The sequence below is a fragment of the Pseudopipra pipra genome, chromosome 3 (assembly GCF_036250125.1).
Source record: "Pseudopipra pipra isolate bDixPip1 chromosome 3, bDixPip1.hap1, whole genome shotgun sequence".
In the NCBI taxonomy this organism is placed as follows: Eukaryota; Metazoa; Chordata; class Aves; order Passeriformes; family Pipridae; genus Pseudopipra; species Pseudopipra pipra.
The window spans coordinates 11,571,663-11,593,137 of record NC_087551.1 but is presented as its reverse complement, the minus strand read 5'-3'; the positions used below and the strand labels follow the sequence as shown (position 1 = coordinate 11,593,137).

The 21,475-nt window shown below is 46.1% G+C and overlaps 1 protein-coding gene across 3 annotated transcripts in view; it reads right to left on the bottom strand.

Annotated features, from left to right (window-relative positions):
• TTBK1 (tau tubulin kinase 1) overlaps positions 1 to 21,475 on the bottom strand; it is a 108,997-nt gene continuing 87,522 nt past the window's right edge. For all 3 annotated transcript variants that reach the window (XM_064647789.1, XM_064647788.1, XM_064647791.1), the window contains 2 exons: positions 7,685 to 9,276; positions 1 to 7,380 (listed from right to left, as the gene is read on the bottom strand). In XM_064647789.1, coding sequence (XP_064503859.1) covers positions 6,954 to 7,380; positions 7,685 to 9,276 — 2,019 coding nt within the window. In that variant the 3' untranslated portion in view covers positions 1 to 6,953. The remainder of the gene's footprint in view (positions 7,381 to 7,684; positions 9,277 to 21,475) is intronic.

Sequence of the window (21,475 nt, the reverse complement as noted above, 5' to 3'; positions counted from 1 at the left end):
TGAAAAGGTAGACAGGCTTTTAATGGCATGATCGAGAATCCCCTTTTAATAACAAATCTAATGACAACTGTGTCTGGTATGAACAAGAAATGGCATCATCATTTATTTTTCTTTAAGATGCGATCTGAAATTATGACAAATGCCAGGTGGATCTGTACACAGACAGGGCCTCTGTGATGCATGCCAGATTTTATGGCCAAGAAATTTGCCATGCAGTTGAACCGGATTGTGGTTCCTCAGTCGGAGTCCTACATTCTGTTTGCAGAGTGTAAACATTCTCCAGCTGCTTTCCTAAAGAATGCAAAGAAGATATGTAGAGAGACTTAGCCTTTGGACCCAGTCACATTTCCAGGCAGGCAGTACCAAGGAGCAGAAGTCCTGTCTCCAGAGTGTACCAGAGGCGAAGGAAAATATCGGTGTGCCAGATACAATGTCTAGTGTAGAATCACATGCTATCATGTTAAAAGGAGATATATAAAATTATCTGTGTTTCCACCTCCAATTCCTGTCTGGAGAAGAAGCAGCCCAGGTCCCAGAGCACAGTAGTGTCACTGACACTGTTTTTCACACACATGGTTGAGCCTGGACTCCTCCACTAAACCTCCATGTCCTGCAGAGCTCATCCCCCCCTCTGCAGGCAATAGTCCCAGAGCCCATGCCACGCACCTTGGCCTCACCTACCCATGTGCTGAGTAGATGTTAGCCCCTGCCTCTTCCAGTGACCCCATGTCAGACCTCCCTGTGCTCCAGGCAGGGGCAATATGAACAAGGCCAGAGGCAGAGTAGCAACTGAGAAGCCCCATGCTGATACCAGTCCAGCAGTACCCTCACCAAAGCAGAGGTCTCACACCTGCAGGCCCCTCTGGTTTAGGAGCTAAGAGCAGGAGTAGTTATTATCTCAGTCCCTACCAGGAATCCATTTGGATTTGGTAGCTCCCTTCCTCCTTTCAGCACAGAGGGCATCGATATTTACTTTAAACCTGCTTTCCAGACATTTGCAGCTCCAGAAATAAAAGGGATGTTCCTCCTTATGACCAAGAGCACTGGCCTGCATGGTGCAGGGCATGCTGCATAGGTTGGTGGCCAAGTCTACCTCAAGCTCTGCAGAATCCAAGAGGGCTTCAATCCCCCGAGCATAGAGGGGCTGACCTGCAGGGAGTATATGGTGACTTTGAAGACAAGATTTGCTAGAGGAGATACATTAGAAATGAAGGGACAGGAGAGTGATGGTGTACAAATCACTGAAATTTCATGGGATTTTGGCTGTACTCTGGATCATAGCTCACATCAGGCTGGCAACAACAGATATTCTCTGGCCTCACAAAGATACCAATGCCAAAGCTCATAGGGAAGGCTTAACGTCAGTTGGCTCTGCTGTCACTGTCAGCGTAGTCCCAGACCCTTGGAGTACAGCAACAGGCTAATAAAGAGCACAACAACTATTTGGGGTTCTGCAGAGGACCTCGGGAACCAGCACAGAGTGAGCCCACAGGCTTCCACCCAGAAGCCCAGTTACAAGCAGGCACCCCAAGAGGAAAGGGCCTGAACGAGAGGCCAAGCTCTCTCTCTCTTGTGGAGCTGTAAGAGCAGCTGGAAAACAGATAAAGCACTGGCATGTTTCAGTTAAGCCAGAAGAAATTCATTTGATACCAGACTCATCATGTCTACAATGGGACTTTTACTGTGTTCACAAGATTAATTTAACTGCAGGTGATTGATGTGTAGGGCAAGGCCTTAGGTGAGCATTGGTGCCTATACATGTAGAATAGTGGTGGGATCATGCCATGGGTCAGTAAACTATACAGAGAAGAAAGAAGTGCACTAAGGGACCGCTGAGCTGCTACTGGAGCAGGATCTACACTGAGAAAACACCTCTGTGTTGGAAAGGAGAAATGTGAAACATTCTCTTGCCCTGATACAACTTGCATTCAATTGAAATGTTTCACCACCAAACTCTCAATGCTTGTGTTAGTCAAAGGCAGCAGTGACACTCCTGGTCCATGCCCCACAGAGATGTATGTCATTCCAGGAGCTATTACAGGTCACATGGCAACTATGACAGCTGCCAACCCCACAAGCTGTGGTGCTTTGGCCCTAGTTCGTGCTCAGGCAAGTGGAGCCTCACAGCTCACATGCACTTTGGTAGGGTGGTAGCCTGTTCCTCACCCACATTCACTGCACACAACAGTCAGTCCTGCACACATTAGAAGTCACAGTATCAGAAGACTTCCTTGAAAATAGCAGGATCCTTTTTACCCTTTAGCCACTATATATAATGGTCACTAGTTATATTATATTGTTATAATAACATATATATTATAATATTCTTTATTTAGAAAGTCTCCTGCCCCTCACAGATTCCAAGCACAACTGACTCAGAGACATCTGTTGCCAAAACACCTTTTGCATGAAGGTAAGCAGAAGTGTTTTTATGCTGCCAACCAGACAAATCAGTTAAGCAGCTCCATCCATCCGTGTATTTGAGCCTCTCCACGGTATTAGTCTGAGTGGTGGCATTGGTCCTTTTTCTTGTTCTCTTGTTCTGCTCTTGTCACACTGGCTTAGCGCTGACAACTCAGATTTGCCACTTGGCACATCCCCCCTGTATCCCTGTTTCTTTGCAATCAACTCCTGACCAGGCAACAGCCACTGACTCTTTTTACCAGCCAGTGTGCCACCTTCTCTCGGCTGGCAGATAAAACCCCTGCAATGTGAAGACTCAGCATGACACCAGGCAGTCCCAAAGACACTTACAGTCCCAACACATATGGGACCCCATAAAGCTCCCCTGAACTAGACCTGTCTGTTCCCACTGCCCATGCCAATGCACACACAGATGTAGGCACAGTGGTAGCTTGTCCCAGGAGTTCCCTCAAAACGCACATGGGCACAATTACCTGCAGCTGGCCAGGACAGACCCTGAAGCAAAGACATTGATGGGAACCATGTAGCGTGAGGCTGTTTCTAGAAATTCTCACAAACATGGGAAAGTTCTGGGAAACCTGCTTCTCTTTCCCTGACCCCACACGTGTTTTTTTATTCTTCCTAGACATTTCCTCTGCTCTGGTCAGCAATGTCTTCTCTTCAATCTTCTCTCCTCTGCAGTGCAGCAAGGACACAGCTACACACCAACAGCAGTATTTGAGCAGTCCCATGTGTCCTCGAGGCTTGACAGAGTTTGCACAGGACTCATCGCAGAGAACAGCAGGATCTTGCCTCCCCACCTTTCTGGGATGTGATAGCCCATCCTGTTCTGTGAGGCCAGACTAGATCATCTGGCATTCCTCCACCACTTAACTTCTCCCTAACATCACAGCTTCATCCCCTCTTGTTCCCAAACATGATCTCCTGTGTTTGCTCCAACTATGGCAGGTGCCCTTCCAACTTCCCTGCAGGGCAGTGGAAGAAGAGAGGAGCCAGAGGAGTTGTTAACCCTTTCAGAGGACTGTTTTCCCCGTAATACTAACAGAGTATCCCTGCTGATCCACCCGCCGGAAAATGCCTCTTGAGAGACAAACAAGAGGACTGTGAACTCCTGCAAACAGGGTGTGCTGCTCCCCAGTGATGGGAGTACCCTGGGGTACCACCCCAGAAGACATGACCTGGAGACACCATGCTTTTGATGCACTCTCCTGCTCCGCTCCATGTCAGAGACAGCTGGGAAGCAGGAAGGTGCTGGGGCAGGGAGTCTGGTAGCATGACCACAAGGAGAGATGACTAATGCTAGTCCCAGATCTTTGTGGGTTCAGCTCCACCCTCAGCCTAGCCCTGTCAAACAGTGCTGGGAATGGCTGTTATTTTTTGTGCTGCTGATCTTTCTCTGGCTTTTTGAAAACTGTGGGACTTGTCTCATGCCTCTCCAGCCTATGACAGCTTTGGCACGAGTCCTGGTGGGACCAGGAATCTACTGCACCACGAGGAGATGCTACCTTGGTGTCATCAGCATCCTGCCTGCTACTTGTGGCTGGGTCATGGTAGAAAGACCCCTTAGAATAAAGCTCGGTTTCTTAGAAACCTTTTAGTAAGAAAAAGTCCCCACATTTCTGTAGGAGTTTCACTGGAGAATTGCTCACAACTAAAAGCTTGCCCAATTTCTTCCTCTGCTGTTCTCAGCTACTCCCTCCTTCATGTGCCAGATGGAAGATCATAGAACCCTAGAATGGTTTGGGTTGGAAAAGACTGTAAAATCATCTAGTTCCAACCCCACTCCCAATGGGCAGGGACACCTTCCAAAAGAGCAGGCTACTCAGGTCCCTGTCCAACCTGACCTTGTCTCTGCCCTGGAGCTTCCTCCCTGACACGGGTATAGGTGTGCCGCCAAAAACTCTCCTTTAAACTTTCTCTTGAACAAATACTTTGATTGTGCTTTATTGGCTTCCCATGATGAGGCAGGTTTGCTAACCCTGTCAATAGTCCTGTAGTCCTCTTTCCAAGCTCTTTCGGTGTCATTTTTGGCAGGTGCATCTAAGACCTGGATGGAGATCTGGTAAAGGCTTCACGACAAAGTCTTACCATCTGAACACACTAAAATTAATAGCCCTGCAATAAAGTAATAGGAGTCCCATTATGATTTATGTTTCTCAGAAGAATCTGTGTTTGTGTTTATTCTGTTTTCTAGTTTCTAAACCTGCAGGACATATTTAGGTTCTGTTCTGACCCACACTTCAAACTCATATGACATTATAGTGCCACTAGAAGTGGTCACACTCTCTGTCCTCTCCTTCTTCTATTGTGTGACCAAATGGTGAGCCTGACTGATGAACTGAACCAGATGAAAACCAAACCAGAAAACCAGAGCTGTTGTTTTCATGCTGGATAAGCATTTCCAGCCACTTTAACAAATAACTGCTCCATTGTGAGGTGGTAGAAGTGCAATGAGGCAGCTGGAATTTGGAGGGATGTTGCTTTTGGTGGCAACATCTGCACAGTCCATCAAACCACAGCCTGAGTTCCCTCTGAGTTGCCAGTGCTGCTCTGCAAAGATGAGGGCATGTGTTTCTAGAGTGGAAGCTCTGCTGTGTACCCAACCAGGATGAACCATGTCATTGGAAAACATTTTGAACTAGGTGAAATAAATTCTTAGCATTGGCAACTGCCATATAAAGAGGTAACTCCTGTGTCCTGTTTCTAGACATTTCCCTGTTTGGGTGTCCAAGGAGCACCCTTTTCTCCCAGCCACCCTGTCACAGCTCTCATGTTCCTTTCCAGGACAGTTCCTGGAATATCCTGTAGATATGAACAACTTCAGGATTTCTTGAACTCAATAGCCATCAGTGTGACTGCTTGTATTCATGTCCAAATGAATCAAGGTTATTACTGTCCAGACTCCTTTCATCAGGCTTTGTTGTCTGCAAATAGAAAATATTTGCAGATAGTTGCAGCTGCAAGAATAGGTGTACAGAGCAGCTGTGTTTTTGTTCTGCCTCATGCAGAGCCTCTTTTAGGCATGACAATGGTGTGAAGCCCAAACTATTTGGATCTGGACTATTTTCTCCTGTGAGGTGCGGGGAAAATTTTGTCTACTTCAAGACCTCTTCAAATGCGGCCAGGTCCTCCTCACTTTTATTTTCAAGCCTTCCTAATTAGTCTGGGGGCTAAAAAGTTGAATGATTTAGTTCTAGCTGAGTGCTAAGCTTCTGCTCTGATAATACTACTTGAAGAGCACAGTCCTTACTTTTATGTTCACACTGTTAGTGCTGACGCAACATGTGGCAGAGTTGAGCACCAAGAAAAAGACAGAAACCTGACCTCTGCCACTCAACCCACTATACTCTTGGATAGAAATGCACAGGGTATCCACAGCGTACCAGCAAACCTCTCCTTGCAAAGCAGCATCTTTTGGGTATACTACAGGATAATAATTTCCCACCCTGCCACGTAGGGGAACTTTCAACCACAGTGCCAAAATTCACAAACACCAAGAGCGTGACAGTAAAACACAAGAAATTTAGGTGCAAGGGGCACCAAAGCTAAAGGCATCCAGTGACTATTCACATCTTCACGATGGAGCTGTGTTTGGTGGACTACAGGTCTGTGGCACCAACCACACTCAGGGCCAGAGGGACCACCCTTGTTGGGAGATGCGGTGTCCACAGATCACAGTCTGGTGTTTGAGACAGAAGTGGCTGCAGTGTGCTCCCTTCTACATTAATTAGCAAGACCTCTTGATTTCCCAGCAAGCTGCCAATACATCCCTACTTCCACCTGAGTATCCACCACACAGGTGTCTGCTGAAACAGCAGCAGTGTCAACTGAGCAGCAATGCCAGATGGCATCCTCTGTGGGACATATTGGAGCAGGTAGGAGCATCCAGCAAGAACTGCCTGTCTCCCAATGCCCACCTGTAGAGGGATCTCTGGAAAGAAGAGCCCCCTCCACCTTGCTGCTTCTCTTCTCTCAGCACACAAGGACACATCCCTCCCTCTTGGCTAAGCTGGAGGCAATCCCCTGCTAACAGAGATGGCAGGAGGTGAGCCAACATTCAGGTAGATGGCAGCGCCCAAGGCTGGTGTTTTCCCAGCAAGGAGAAAGGAGGGAGCTGCCTGAAGGACAGGAGCCTTCCTCTTTAGTAGGCCTTGCTCTCTTCTCCTCTGCTCCTCTTTCCACAGCTGGGGGTGGTGCTGGAGACTGGTATTGCTAACAGAGAGAGGGGAATCCCTGGGGAGGGAGGAGGGCCAGGCACTGGGCAGGCTGCCTGGGGTCACTGTTTGGTGCTGTGCGCTAGCAAGCGTGAGCTGCGGGCTGGATGTCTCCCTTGAAGAAGGCTCCGTGGCTCAGAGGCTGTCAGGCCCATGGGAGCTGATTGCAGTGTGGGGTGAGAGTGTGAGTGAAGCATTGAAGTACAGCTACCGCTATACACTCGTGGGTCCAGCATGGAAGGCTGTGCTGCAGCATCTCAAGTGTATACTATATTCAGAAGTTACCCAGTGTGTTGGGCTCGCAGAAGAAGATCATTATCTGGCAGCTGCCTTACTTTCCAGGGACATCTGCTTTCCTTTGGTTGCTGGACTCTGAGTCTGGGTTTTTCCTCTTTGTCGTTTTTTGGCCATGCTAGGAGATGGCAGGGAATCTCCTGTTGGCCCCTGAGCCTGAGCTGAGGGCTGAGGTCTGGGGGAAGGAGGAACTCGCTGAGGAGCAGTCCCTGGCTTACGCTGTCGGCAGGGAGAAGGACTTTCCCTCCGAGGTGGCAGCTGGCTTTTGGGGGACGTACTGGGGTTCCTTGAAGGAAGGACAGGGCTCCGAGGGGATGCACCGCTGGACCTCCGTGAGCTGCTCCGTGGAGGAAGAGAAGTAGAACTTGGTGAAGAAGGAAGCCAGCTTTGTACCTGCGTTATTCGGCATTCATTTGGGACACCTCCAGCTGATCTCTGTGTCTGAAGCCTGCATGGGAAGAAAAGAAGGAGGATGAAGGGGAGTTTCTGCAAGGGGCACCTGCTATTAGCAGGATCAGACCAAGTGAAAGAGCTTGTGGAAGGAAAGCCAGGGCAAGTGAAGAGAGGCTTCAAAAAAAGAAGACAGAGAGGTGAAAATTACACACACCGCTGAGCTGAAATGACAGTAGGAAACAAGGATGGACCATGCATTCAAGCTGAGTGAAGGGTGAAGTCATGGGAGAAGAGCAGAGCCATGGCTCTGTCTCCTCAAAAAGCCCAACACTTTGCATTTCTCACCGTTTTGATCTTACCTGCAGACAGCAGCTGCATCCTGCGGGGAGTTGCACAGCCCTGCAATTGCGACAGCCACGGAGATCTCTGACCTTGCTGCCTCCAGTGGTGTTTTCACTGGTGTGACAGGACGAGGAATTCTGCTCTTTGTGCTTATGGGTCTCTCTTCTTTCCCCAGGAGTGCAGCCTTCTTCCCTCCTTTCCTTGGGATAGAATCATCAGAGTCATGGGTGTCCTCCTCAGAACCAGTGGCTGACAGGGTTTCTGAGGCTCGCCGTCTCTCGTCGCTGGAGGAGGCTGAGGAGGAAGCCCCAGAGGCCAGCCGGATGAGGCGGTTCTGTCTCTTCTCCATCACCAGGCGAGCCAAGTCAGGTTGCTTTGCCCTCTTATAAAGCCGTTCTTTGGCTGAGAGTGAAGTTGAAAGATCTGAGCCGGTATCCTCCTCAGAGAACAAAATGGGTATCCGACTTCTATACCTGGAGCCCAGCAGCCTCCTGGGGCCCTGCTGTGGTGTGTCAAGGAGGGTCTCTTCTCGCTTAAGGTGTCCTGCTACTGATGCTGGCTTCTCAAGGCCAGTCTCCCTTGTAACCACCTTGCCAGGCTCTTCCAAATCCAGCGAGAGCACCACTTTGCTGGAGAGCTTCTGCTTGTCCTCAGGAGGCTTTGCTATGCCGTTGGGAAGGGCCAGCTGCTCCCCCACTGTCTCTGAGGTGATTTCAATGTGATTAGCTGAAAGTGCGCAGCTCTCAGTCTCCGCCCCTTCTAGCCCCGAATGTATGCTTCCATTCTCTACCAGCACCAGGTTGTCCTCCAGCTCTTCTTCAATAATTACTTCCTCAAACTGTCCCGGAGGGCAGTACTCCTCATGCCGCATCAGCTGGCTGCTGGAAGACATGACATTTAAGTGGGTCTTTTCAGCAATATGAACAAATGTGCGCTCAACTTTGGTAAAGGGGGAGGAAGCTGTAGCCACTGCCACGGGAGGCTTTGGTTCAGATTTAAGGACTGAGGACAGGGTCCCTGGCTCAGATACATCCAGCTGGCTACCCATAGGCTGAGGCCGCTCGCTCTGAGGTGTCAGTGCAGCAAGAGTGCCCAGATCAACTTCTGGAGCTAAGTCTGTGGCCACAGGAGACTTTTTCAGATCACCTGGTGAAAACAGCACTAGTGTTTTTGAGCCTTCCTCCAGCTCCACATCCCCGTCAGCAGTGGATGCTCGACCCTTCGATCCCTTCTGGTCATCAGCCAGGAGTGTGGATGGTGCACACTCCTGGCTGCGCTCTGTGCTTTTTTGACTCAGGTCGCTGCTGGAACCACTGTGCATGTCAATCTCATTGCTTCCCTCCTCCCCTTCATCCTCCTCCTCTTCCTCCTCCTCGTAGTCTTCCTCGTCTTCTTCCTCCTCCTCTTTTCCATTCATTTCCAGATAAGGTTCCAGAGGTTTGCAAGGAGCAGTCAAGACAATATTTGAAAAATCAACTTTCTTTATCCGCTGGGATACCTTAGGCTTTTCCCAGTAGTCTGACATGTCTTTTCTGAAGTCTTGATAAGGCAAACTTAAAGGGACTACCTTGGGCAGGCCATTCATTTCAAACGACTTCAGCATATATGCCTGCAAGAAGACAGATGTGACAAAAGAGGGTTAGTTAGTATTCAGACACAACGTTGACACAGAAGACATCAGGGTAAACAGCAGTGGGAAGAATCTGTGGAAAGTATCTAGTCCACCACTCTTCCAAAACACATGCCTGAGCAGTGGTCACTCCATCATTTGATTCATATAAACCTTAAAAAGCAGAGATTCACAGATACTTACCAATGAAGGCAAACAAATGTGCCAGAGAAGTTCATTTGTTAGTGGTCTTGAACCTGGACCAAATAGAACTGTTTTCAAGCAATTCTTCAGGATTTTTTTTACATTTCCCAATCTTATTCAGTATTTTTACATTTATTTCAGTATTTATATATCTACATATTCACTCCTTTACTGGAACCACTCAGCAACTCTCTTTTATGCCCCAGGCCATAGTGAACTCAAGAGGCACCTCTGGGCTAGAGGCACCCCTAACTTCCTTATCACTTTCCATTGCCATCCACCATTGTCCCCGGGGCAGTAACCCTTGTAGTGTTACTGCGCTCTGCTGCTGCACTATCCATCCCCTCTTCTGCTCCTATATCCCTCCAGCAACTCCTCCTTCTGTCTTCTACAGGCTTCTGTGTTCACTAAAATCATCAGCAATTCATGAAAGCTGGCACATAAAGTGTCATTATCAGACTCTAGCGTGTCCAACCATGAGAAGCAAAGGGTGGACAGGATAGGTGGTGGGGGCAGTCTTTCTCCAGTCTGTGGCAGAGAGACTGCCTGTAAGGTGCCCAGGAACAGGCTGTGAAATGACTGCAAATGATACTGCAGAAAAACAGCAGCTCACACACACATGCACACACTTGACTAAACAAGACCAAAGGACAAAATAAATAGGAAATGCCCACTGAAGCTTGGCCTAATTAACAATTGGTTGTAAATGAAAATCACATCAGCACCACTCCGCAGAATGGATTTAAAACCAAATAATTTAGATTATGCTTCTATTAGAGCTGGAAAACTGTAACCTCTCCATTAACTCAACTGGTCAATAATGCATTACGTGTTACCCTTGAAAAGATTTAATCATGAACAGAAGGACTCCAAATATCTGCTTTTTCAGTGTCAGAGGATATTTAGGATACACAAGCCTAACAACTAAACAAGCACCCCCTCAACTATGAGAACTCCAGAGCTGCCAACAGCTCCCACTTTCACCTGGCTATGGGAACAGATCTTTTTGTCTCCAGGGAGAAGAAAAAGCCCTCAGTGGCTTTTCAGTCCAATGGCACAATTTCAAATTCTGCTGAAAATCTGCATGTTATTCCATGCTGAGCAACTGCCCTACTATTATGCCTGAAAAATGTGAGATTTTTATGCTCATGTACAACAGGAACATTTTAAATAGACTGGTGGGCAGCAACGAGATGTTCTGCATGGTGTTGTTATCCAGTTAATATTTCTTTTTATATCTTATAAATTAAAACACAGGCTGGTTTTGGCAATACCTCTGGAGTCCAAAGCTGCTTCTCTTCTTTCATTAAAGCTGAAGTCTGGCCCTGAAGATGGCCCCGTATTAGCCTAATTTGGGTTTTCACTGACTACTCTACCTTCTGTATCAGAATGACACATGTGGAACTTGGAGGCACTTACCACCCCTTGCAAAGGAAATTACCCACTTGGCTTCTTCCCTCAGCCATTTCTTGGAAATTAGTCCATTAATAGCCTAAGATTGGATTCTGTCTATTGGCTGGGTTTGATTTTCCCAAGAAATAGATCCTGAACAAACAGATGGGACAGTCCCCACAGCGGGACTGGGGACCTGACCTTGCCTTGTGCTGAGCTTCCCACTGGAATGAGTTCCACAACCCCAACAACGGTTCCTCTGCTGCTCTATGGCACCCCATTTTCTAGATGCTATGGTTGGTTGATGATGCAGATGGATGACTGCTGCTTCCTCTTTGCATATTGAAATATGCTCCTATCTAGACCTTCAAATCTCCTCCCAGCCCTTAGCTTGTGTCATCTCATCTGCTTTGTGGTCAACGTGAACTGAATCCAGTCCTGCAATGCACACCCTATATAGGCCAGAGATTCGGTTTCTGTGCCCTGCAGTCTTGTCCCACCACCAGCTCTGTCTCCAGCAGCCCCTCTTTCCTCAATAGCTCTTTCCCTTGCAAGATATCAGAAGCTTTTCTGAGATGAGATTGCACTAAGCAATAAGACATGACATGAAGTTGGACAGCAGGATGTTGCTGTAAGAAAAAATAATGGCTCTTTATTTCTTGTGCTCTAGTGCCCCTTTGCTGTTGTTGAGTCATGTTGTAGATACTTTTCTAACCTCCATGTACTTCCACTTCTACAAATTCCTTGCAGTATTTAGGAAATGGACTACCTTTCTATCTGTCATTTCAATTTCTCCATGTATTTTCTATTTTCCCTGCATGGACACTGCACCCTAAGCACAACAGTGATTGCTTGGCTTCTACCTACCTTTGGGAGACTTGGACTGCTTAACTGTTGCATGCAGTACCCTAAAATTGCCAGAATGCATTCCTTAAAAGAGCCTGAGACTGGCTGCTTTGCCACTCTAAATGCACCATGGAGAAAGTCCAAAGAGCATAAATATACAACTAAAAGAAACTTTGTTGAACCGGCTCTTGGGCCAAGTATTATTGTAACACATATTTCCTTATCTTCACTACTATCATCACCTGAAGCTGTTAAGAAGGGAGACTGTCCTAAGGCATCAGAGTCTGACACTGTCTTCACTGTTGAGTTAATGTGATCAGCAGCCTGCTGCAAGTGGTCACTCTGCTGAACAAGGTGTTCCCAGTTTGTACACCTCACTAGAGAAACTTGGTTCCTGTCTTGACAGTTATTATGTGTCTTTTGTACAAAAGCACACTCAACTGCCCTAGGACTATTCCCTAAAGGCCAGAGAAAAACTTTTCTGCTATGCTGTTCTGATGGGGAGAACTGAGGGAAGATGTCAGAAGATTGGGAGTGGAGAGGCTTAACCTGGATCTTAAAGTTGTGGAATAAAAAAGGTATAAGGAATCTCTGGAGGTCTCTGCTCCAATCACTCCTCAAAGCAGGACCAACTTAGACCTGGCTGCAATGGGCCATGTCCGGCAGAGTTTTGAGTATCTCCAAGGATGGAGATCCCACAACCTCTCTGGGACCCCCTCCTAGCATTTGAGGCTCTTCATGGTTAAAAGGGTGGGGGTTTTAATATATTAATTCCTATATCTAACTTTTCTTTAATGCAACTCGTTGCATCTCAACCTTTCACTGCACACCCCTGAGAAGAGTCTGGCATCTCCCTTCATCAGGCAGTTCAAAGGTTAGAATGTGTGGAGCTCACAGCTGGCAATGGCACAGTTGAGAGACTCTGGTTAAGAATCAAGGGGCAAACAAATAAGGCCGATGTCATCATGGGAGTCTGCTATAGACCTCCCAACAAGGACGATGATGCTGACAAATTAATCTTTGAGGAACTAAGGGACACTTAGTCAACTGCCCTTGTCCTTATGAGGGACTTCAATTTGCCAGAAACTAACTGAGACCACCACACAGCTGGTACAGAAGATTCCTAAAATACCTGGATGACAACTTCATGGAACAGGTCCTAAGGGAGCTGATTCAGAAAAATGCCTTCCTTGATCTGCTGCTTGTCAACAGAGGGGATCTCTTGAGCAAAGTGGAGATTGGCGGCTGCCTCGGCCACAGTGACCACAAAGTGATCAAGTTTAAAATCTCTGCCAACAGGAGGGAGAGTGCCAGCAAAACCTCAACTCCAGACATGAGGAGAACAGAATTCAGGCTGCTTGGGGAATTAGTAAGTAAGGTCCCCTGGAAAAATGTTTCTGCAGATGCTATGGTCCCTCAGTGCTGGTCACTTTTTAAACATCACCTCCTTAGGGCACAGGAACAGGCAATTCCCAAATGTCAGAAGTCAAGCAGGCGAGGCAGAAGGCCAGCTTGGCTTGAGCAGGGATCTTCTCTTGGAAATAAGGCAAAAAGGAAGGTGTATCCCCAGTGGAAGCAAGGTCAAGTGACACGAGAGGAATATGGAGATGCTGCTTTTCACTGTATGGAGAAAGATGTTGCAGACAAAGCTCAACTGGAGTTGAAGCTGGCCAGAGAAATGTAGGGAACAACAAAGGAGTTTTTTCAAATATATTAAGGGCAAGAGGCAGTATAGAAATATCATCGGCCTGTTACAGGATGGGGATGGTCACCTCACAAACAGGGACAGAGACAAGGCAGAGGTGTTTAACACTTCCTTTACCTCTGTCTTCAACACAGATGATGGACCAAGGGGGTCTCAGTGCTCTGAGCTGGAGGACCATGAGTGCGAGAATGATCAACTCCCAGTCAACCACGAAATTGTGTGGGATCTGCTGCTCCAGCTGGATCCCTACAAAACTATTGATCCAAGAATCCTCAAAGAGCTGTCTGATATCATTGCAAAAGCTCTCTTGATGATTTTTGAGTGGCCTTGCAAATCCAGAGAGGTCCCAGCTGACTGGAAGCTGGCAAGCATTGTCCTGATTTTCAAGAAGGGCAAGAAGGAAGACCCTGGAAACTACAGGCCTGTCAGTCTCACTTCAGTGCCTGGTAAAGTTATGGAGAAAATTATTCTGGGAGGTATTTAAAAACACCTGAAAGACAATGCAGTCATTGGTCACAGCCAGCACAGCTTCATGAGAGGAAAGTCCTGCTTATCAAACCTAATTTCCTTTTATGACAAGGTAACCCACCTAGTTGATCCAGGGAAGCCAGTGGACACCATCTTTTTGGATTTCAGTAAAGCTTTTGATACTGTCTCTCGCAGTATCCTTCTGGACAAAATGTCCAGCCCACAGCTGGATAAACACATCATGTGGTGGGTGAGCAATTGGCTGATGGGTCAAGCACAGAGGGTAATAGTGAATGGGGTAACATCAGACTGGAGACCTGTGACTGGTGGGGTTCCACAGGGATTCATCTCGAGCCCTGTGCTCTTCAACATCTTCATAAATTACTTGGACACAGGACTGGACGGAATCTTGTGCAAGTCTGCAGATGACACAAAACTGGGAGGAGTTGTTGACTCCCTTGAAGGCAGAGAGGCCCTGCAGAGAGACCTTGATAAATGGGTAGTCACCAACCATATGAAGTTCAACAACGGGAAGTGCCAGATTCTTCATGTGGGATGGGGCAACACCAGATGTACATACAGACTGAGGAATGAGTTGCTGGAAAGCAGTGCTGTGGAAAGGGACCTGGGGGTCCTGGTTGACAGCAAGTTGAACACGAGTTAGCAGTGCCCTGGCAGCCAAGAGGGTCAACCAGGGCCAACCATCAGGAAAAGCATTGCCAGCCAGTCGAGTGAGGTGATTGTCCCGCTCTGCTCTGCACTGAGGCGGCCTCACCTTGAATATTGTGTGCAGTTTTGGTCACTGCAATATAAGAAAGATATTAAGCTATTAGAGAGTGTCCAAAGGAGGGCAATGAAGATGGTGAGGGGCCTTGAGTGGAAGCTGTATGAGGAGCGGCTGAGGTCACTTGGTCTGTTCAGCCTGGAGAAGAGGGGACTGAGGGGAGACCTCATTGCAGTTAAAACTTCCTCATGAGGGGAAGAGGAGGGGTAGACACTGATCTCTTCTCTGTGGTGACCAGTGACAGGACCTGAGGGAATGGCCTGAAGTTTGTCAGGAGAGGTTTAGGTTGGATATTAGAAAAAGGGTCTTCACCCAGAGGGTGGTTGGGTGCTGGAACAGGCTCCCCAGGGAAGTGGTCACAGCACCAAGCCTGACAGAGTTCAAGAAGCGTTTGGATGATACTCTCAGGCACAAGGTGTGGCTCTTTGGGAGGGTCCTGTGCAGTGCTAAGGATTGGACTTAATGATCCTTGTGGGTCCCTTCCATCTTGGCATATTCTGTGATTCTGTGAACAGCACGTGAATGTATTAGAATTGTTAATAAAAGAATTGAGGTTGTGCCAACAGCTCAGTTCCCTACATCCAACCAACCTTATTCACAGTGAGCATGGCTCTCCAGGAAATCTATGGCAAAAGGGCCAGAAAAGCTGGACATACCACTGGAGTTAGGCTCCCACTCTTTCAGTAACACCAAAATGAGACACTCTGATCTTGAAAAGGGTTTGCTGTCCCTGGTGCAAGTGGTGAAAAAGGTGGAACAGATAAAAAGAGGACAGAGTGTGATTATGAGGGGACCTTCCCATCTCCTAGATGCAGTTCGTAAGGGTACAGTATCACCTGCAGGCACTGCTCATAAACCTACAGTGGTTTATCTATCTGGGAGGTATCAATGGAGTTATGAAAGAATGGTTCAGCACATTTCCCCTCCCAGGGGAAATTCAGAGTGGCAAAGGCTTACATTTCACAGCCATGGTATTTCAAGCTTGGTCCAAAGAGGATGGAACCCAATGGGTATTTTGCATTCCATAATATCCCCAGGCTAATGGTCTTGTTGAACGCTCCAATGGGTTAGTTAAGTGATTTTTTAAAATCCGTGAGCCTGGATGGCATCTGTGGCATCTGACTGTCTAATGCCATCTATCAGTTATATAATATATGGAGTGGAAATGGTTGTCTGAAAATTAAGGCCTTCTATGGCTCTGCTTTGATGCAGAAAGAAAGTTGGGGGAACAACCTACTGGCTTCTATGCTGACCAGCCTCTGTCAGTTAAAATGCCTCAAACTGCGACAGTGACAATGGTATTAACAACCCTGAAAACTCCTTATGCCTGGGAAGCAGGCATCTTACTAGATGGAGGGTCAGGTCTTGCTTCCAATTTTATGCTGCAGTTAATCCAAGCTTTTGGATAAACATAAAATGTTAGTCAAATAACCGCATGTTTATCTTTTCCTCAGTATGCCAATTCACCAGTACCTTGGGAAATATTAACTACGGATTTGACCAAAACTTGGGAGATCTTGTGGAAAAAACACAGAAATCTGACTTGGGGAACTGAGGAAGGAAAATATATTTTAAAGTGGATCAACAATAATACAACTATATGAAATTGCAACATCACTAAGCCATCATTAAAATTTGGGACTAATAGTGAAACAATTTACGTTATTTATCCTCCTCCCCAGGACACGTGTACTAATACACCATGAGGAATGCATATTCCAAGGGTATGGGGAGTGCCACACTGTGGTGTCTGGTATTATATGTGACCTACCAACTGGTGCATTAATTGGGAAGGAACAATTGGATTACCAGATGTTCCCATAGAGGTTGATATTGGTACACAAATTTTAATCTTTCTCGCTTGAACAGCCTGAAATATCATAATTGGAAAGTTTATAACTGAAACTCCAACAAAACTGAAATTCAGGGATTGGGCTCTCAGATTAGGTTTTATTTGTCGGAACTCCAGTTGATGGCATTCCAAGATGGAATGATGTTATATAATCTTACTGGACAAATCAAAGCACTGACTAATGCAATTCACGTGGGACTGAAGGAAGTAAAGGTACAATTACAGGCAACATCCAAAATTGCTGTGCAAAACAGACTGATGTTAAACTTTTACTATTTCCTGAAAATGGAGTGTGCGGATATTTGAGTCTGTCTAATGACACCTGCTGCATTCACATACCAAATGTAACTAAAGATCTTTATAACCAACTAGATCATATGAAGTATGCAAAAGCAAGTAGAGATCTTAGAAGTAGTATGGAAAACAAATGGTTAAACAAGCTTCTTGGTGGGTTAGGATTTTTGTTTACTGGCTGGTTACAAAGCTTATCACAATCTTTGTTATTATTCTTTGTTCCACTTATTGTATTTTGTGTATTATTATCATATATGTGATCAACAATAACCCAGGTTATCTGTCAGGTATGCATAAGATTTGTGTGGATGGAAATGAAAAATGTGGAAGAGGAGGACAAGGAATCGCCCTGGAGAGATATCCCAAAAGTCAATTATATGAAGTTAAATGAACTTATGATGTCCCCTCTGATCAAGAAAGAGAAATACACAGCTCGTGATGTCTCTCAATGTGAGATAATATTATAGGTGTTGTTTGCATGACTGTGACCACAGTGATGTGGTCAGTGATGTGATAAATGGTCAGTGACAAACTGATGATGCTGGTTGACAAAACGTGAGCTGGGCCCCGTCACTGACCTTGCATCTGGCTTGAGCAAGGCCAAGCAGCAGAATGTTTTCTGCGATGAAGTGGTGGCCTCATGGCCCAACGTTGTTTCAGTGAGGCACAGGAAAGCATCTGCACCTCTGTACCAGCCATCAGCCTCACTCCCTCTTCACTGTCCATAACAAGTTGTGTTACAAATCTGGTCCGTTGAGGAGATCAGGATGTGTTCAAAGATGGTCTGGCAAAGGTCAGGCAGCCCTTACTGCTGCTTCAATGGAGGAGGACCAAAGTGATTATTTTACCTTTTTTATCAACTTTAAATTCTGATCAAAAGTAACCGAGACCCTCATTAAGCCTCATTTTCATATTAACTTTCACACTCCTTAGAATGCAAATGAAAAGAGGACATGCCTTACACGTATGACGACGGTTGCCAAAATCCCACCTATGACATGTGATTGTTCCACTCCTTTGGGAAGGGCCAAAATTATTGTATAAAAGGGCACGTCTCCAGGATGAAGGACCACCGCCTCCCTAAGACCTTGCTTTATGGTGAACTTGCCACTGGCTGCCGCAAGAGAGGAGCCCCGAAGAAAAGATACAAGGACTCCCTGAAACAACATCTCAGCCTTGGCCATATTGATCACCATAACTGGTCTACTCTGGCCTCACATCGGGAGGCCTGGAGACTCACCATCTATAACACTGCTGTCTCCTTTGAGAACACACGCAGGATCACTCTTGAGGAGAAAAGGCAACGCAGAAAGAATCGTGTTCTGCAGAATACACCATCTAAGGAGTCTTTCTGCTGTGCCTTTTGCAATCGGATATGTCTATCTTGTATTGGCCTCATAAGTCACCAACGTGCCTGTAACAAATGTGGTTAGAGCCTTCCCAAATCTTCATTCGCGAAGCCCAGGCATGATAATTGTATAAAAGAAAGGGAGTTTCAGGGCAAAGAAAAGCAAAAGAAGGAAAAAGAAGAGCAGGGAAAACACCTCTGCTTGCTTGGTTGACAGACTGTATCTCTCCTCCTCCCATGGAGGGATGCATTTAGGTGAGCTTTGTGCCTCCCACTGTGTTGGAGAAGACCCGGTAATATACATTTATATATATATCACTCTCACATGTCTGTCACTATAACTTTTGTCATGACACATATTCACACTCTGTAGTAAGTGCATCTGTAACCTGCAATCTTGAACGTGCTTTCCTGTTGCTTCAATGAACCACACTATTTATGAATCTGAATCATGGAAATTCTTATTGAACTTGGCCAGACATATAGTACTGGTAAACTGCGTTGCATGTGAATCTGCAATCTGTGGTTATCTGTGAACTTGTGATCAAGTTCTTACTCAACACAATCACACCTATTATGTCAACACCACATTATTTGTGAATCTGTGCTAGTGGAAGTTCTTGTTGAGCTCAGCCAGAGTCACAGTGCTGAATTGGTAATAGAAATTAGGCCCAGCCACACCCAGCCACTGATCTATGAGGATCAGCTGGAACGCAAGGGGGTTTATTTTCTGTCAAATTTCTATACGTTTAATGCAACATATGGTACAGAGTGGGCTCAGTGTCCTCCAGAAAAGCCTGCTCTCCCAAGAAGCTCTGCACTGATTTGGGGCAAAGGCAACAGTTTCCCATGTGAACCTAGTCAATTTTCCTTTATACTATAGAATTTGGGATTTTTTTCTGTCCCACCTCTTGTAAGCAAAAATTAACCAGGTACAGGAAAAAAAAATCACAATATTTACCTAATATAAATCCAGGAAATGCTGCACTTCTATCTACTGTTTCAGACCATGTCTCAGACATGGCATCACTGCACACTTCTTCTTGACAGACACACACATCTGTCACATACCAGCAGCCTCACAGGGGCAAACCAAAACATACTTTGAAGCATGGAGAAGACAGGCTCTGGACCTTGCTAAACCAAACTCAGAAGAATCCTGCCTGACCCTCCATACAATTCCCAAGACAAGAAAGGGACTCACACACTGTACAACCCAAGTCAGAGACCACAGACTAATCCTAGCTCTTCCTCCCAGACCATCACCTGCCTGCACAAACTTCTCTCTGTCTTTGAGGAGCTGGGGTCTTGTGATTCTTCTGCATGCGGAAAGTTTCCACCATCCTTTCCACAGGTACCAGAGCCTTTGCATGCACCTCCTGCCTGCAGCCTCCCTCTCCAGCCAGGTTCACAAAAACACTGATTTAGTAACTATGTACTTCACACCAAAGCAGACAGGTCTGTTGCTGTATTTCCTCTTCTAGCTTGATCCCTGACAGGCCAAAAGCAAATGGAGTTGAACCATATGCCACTCTACAGCAGAGGCAGCTTTCAAACAGAAGTCAGGATGAAAGGCAAGCGTGGCTGGATGCACTGAGCAGCCCAGGCAGGAGCACATTACTTGCAGGTAAGCCATAATTTTGCATCCATCTCCTTGGGGTTTTGGGCGGTGGAGGGGCTGGAAGTTCAGATGATCTGAAACAGCTTGTCAAATGTCTGATGGGTAACAGCCATCCACCCACCCTATGCTGTTGTGGGTTGACCTTGGTCGGAGGTCAAGGAGGTCAAAACCCAGCCACCTCAACCCATGACATTTGCACACCATGCTGCCTGCCAGGAGAAGATGTCCAGTGTAAGAAACCAAGAGAAACATGATAAACAGGCTCTGATGTGTTTGTAGGCATTGTATTGTACTAGCTTAAGTTTACCCAGTTTGGATGGTGGTAACCATCAAGCGAGAGCTCTAAAAATTTATAAAAGTTGGGGATAGTTGTAATCTGTGGCTGTGATATGGATTCTAGTACCAGCCTAAATTTATGTAAATTAAACTCATACTGCGGCCTTCCCAAAGTACATGAAACACATCCCTAACAGTCACGGAATTTTGTTTCAATTCCCAGATCTGTCTTAAATGCAAGTTTTTAGTGATCACATTCATTAAAAATAAGAAAACTCTCACAGTTCTATCAGATCTCCTTCATCTCCCTGCCCAGTGCTCCAATGTACCCAAGGATGAGCAGGGGACACCTTCCCAGAGCTGGGAAGCAAAGAGAGTAGAAAAACAAAGCAAGAAAGGAAACAAAAAATGCAGTCATCACCAAAGAAAGCCAACAAGTAAACGAAGAAACAGTCATCAACAAGGTGCTGCCTTTGATTCTTTAATAAGGTTTTAGTAGTATACAAGCTTTTTTTTGTTTGGTTTTTTTTTCTTTCTCTTTTTTTTTCTTTTTTTTTTTCCGATTGTCTGGATTAACATACATGGATTTAAAAAAGGCACGAAAACCATTGCACAGCTTCTGTTTCGTTTGTTTTTGATGACATTGCCTGTTCATTGTGATTTCAAGTGTAGGATTTTACAGTACTCTGCAGCATTTACAGCATGATCTACATACAGGTAATCAATGCATGCTTTTATACAGGAGACAGAATTCAAATTCTCTCTCAGTATTTCTATATACACAATAATACAGTCTTTTTCTTCTGAAAAAAAAAGCTTTAAATTTGTTTTGCATGCTTGGTGTACCAGAAGAATTAGTGCAAGCATATATTACAGTGTTATTGCAGTACAAAAAGGGGTTGACCTTAGGCTCTAAAGGGATTAGATATCGGAAGAATAAAAAGACTCAAGGAAAACAAGCGTTGGATCCCTTTAGTCAACTATATCCTTCTAAGTGGATCCCTACGCAGTACTGCTTTAAAGCTACAGCAGGCTGCGTCCCCTCCATCTCCCTGCTGCCTTCCCCCTGAGACAAACTTCCACAGCTTCTGCAAACCTTCTGTCCCTAGCAATCTGTGAGGACTTCTGGCAACTTGACGAATCCCTTCTGCTGTCCCTCTTAATGCTGGAGACACAGTTGAAGGGGACTGTACTGAGATCCACTGCTTCAAGCTAACTCAAGTCTCAGCAGATGAAGTTTCTCAAGCAAACCAGGAAGCACAACAGGTGACCTACGACTTTTGCCTCCTCTCAGTAGCAATGACTACAGAAACCCACATTCACCTCCTACTTGAGTAGCAGTTGGTTAAATAGGGTTTGGACTCTCCTGCTTAGCAGCAACAGAAGTCTAACATGTGACACAAGGTAAT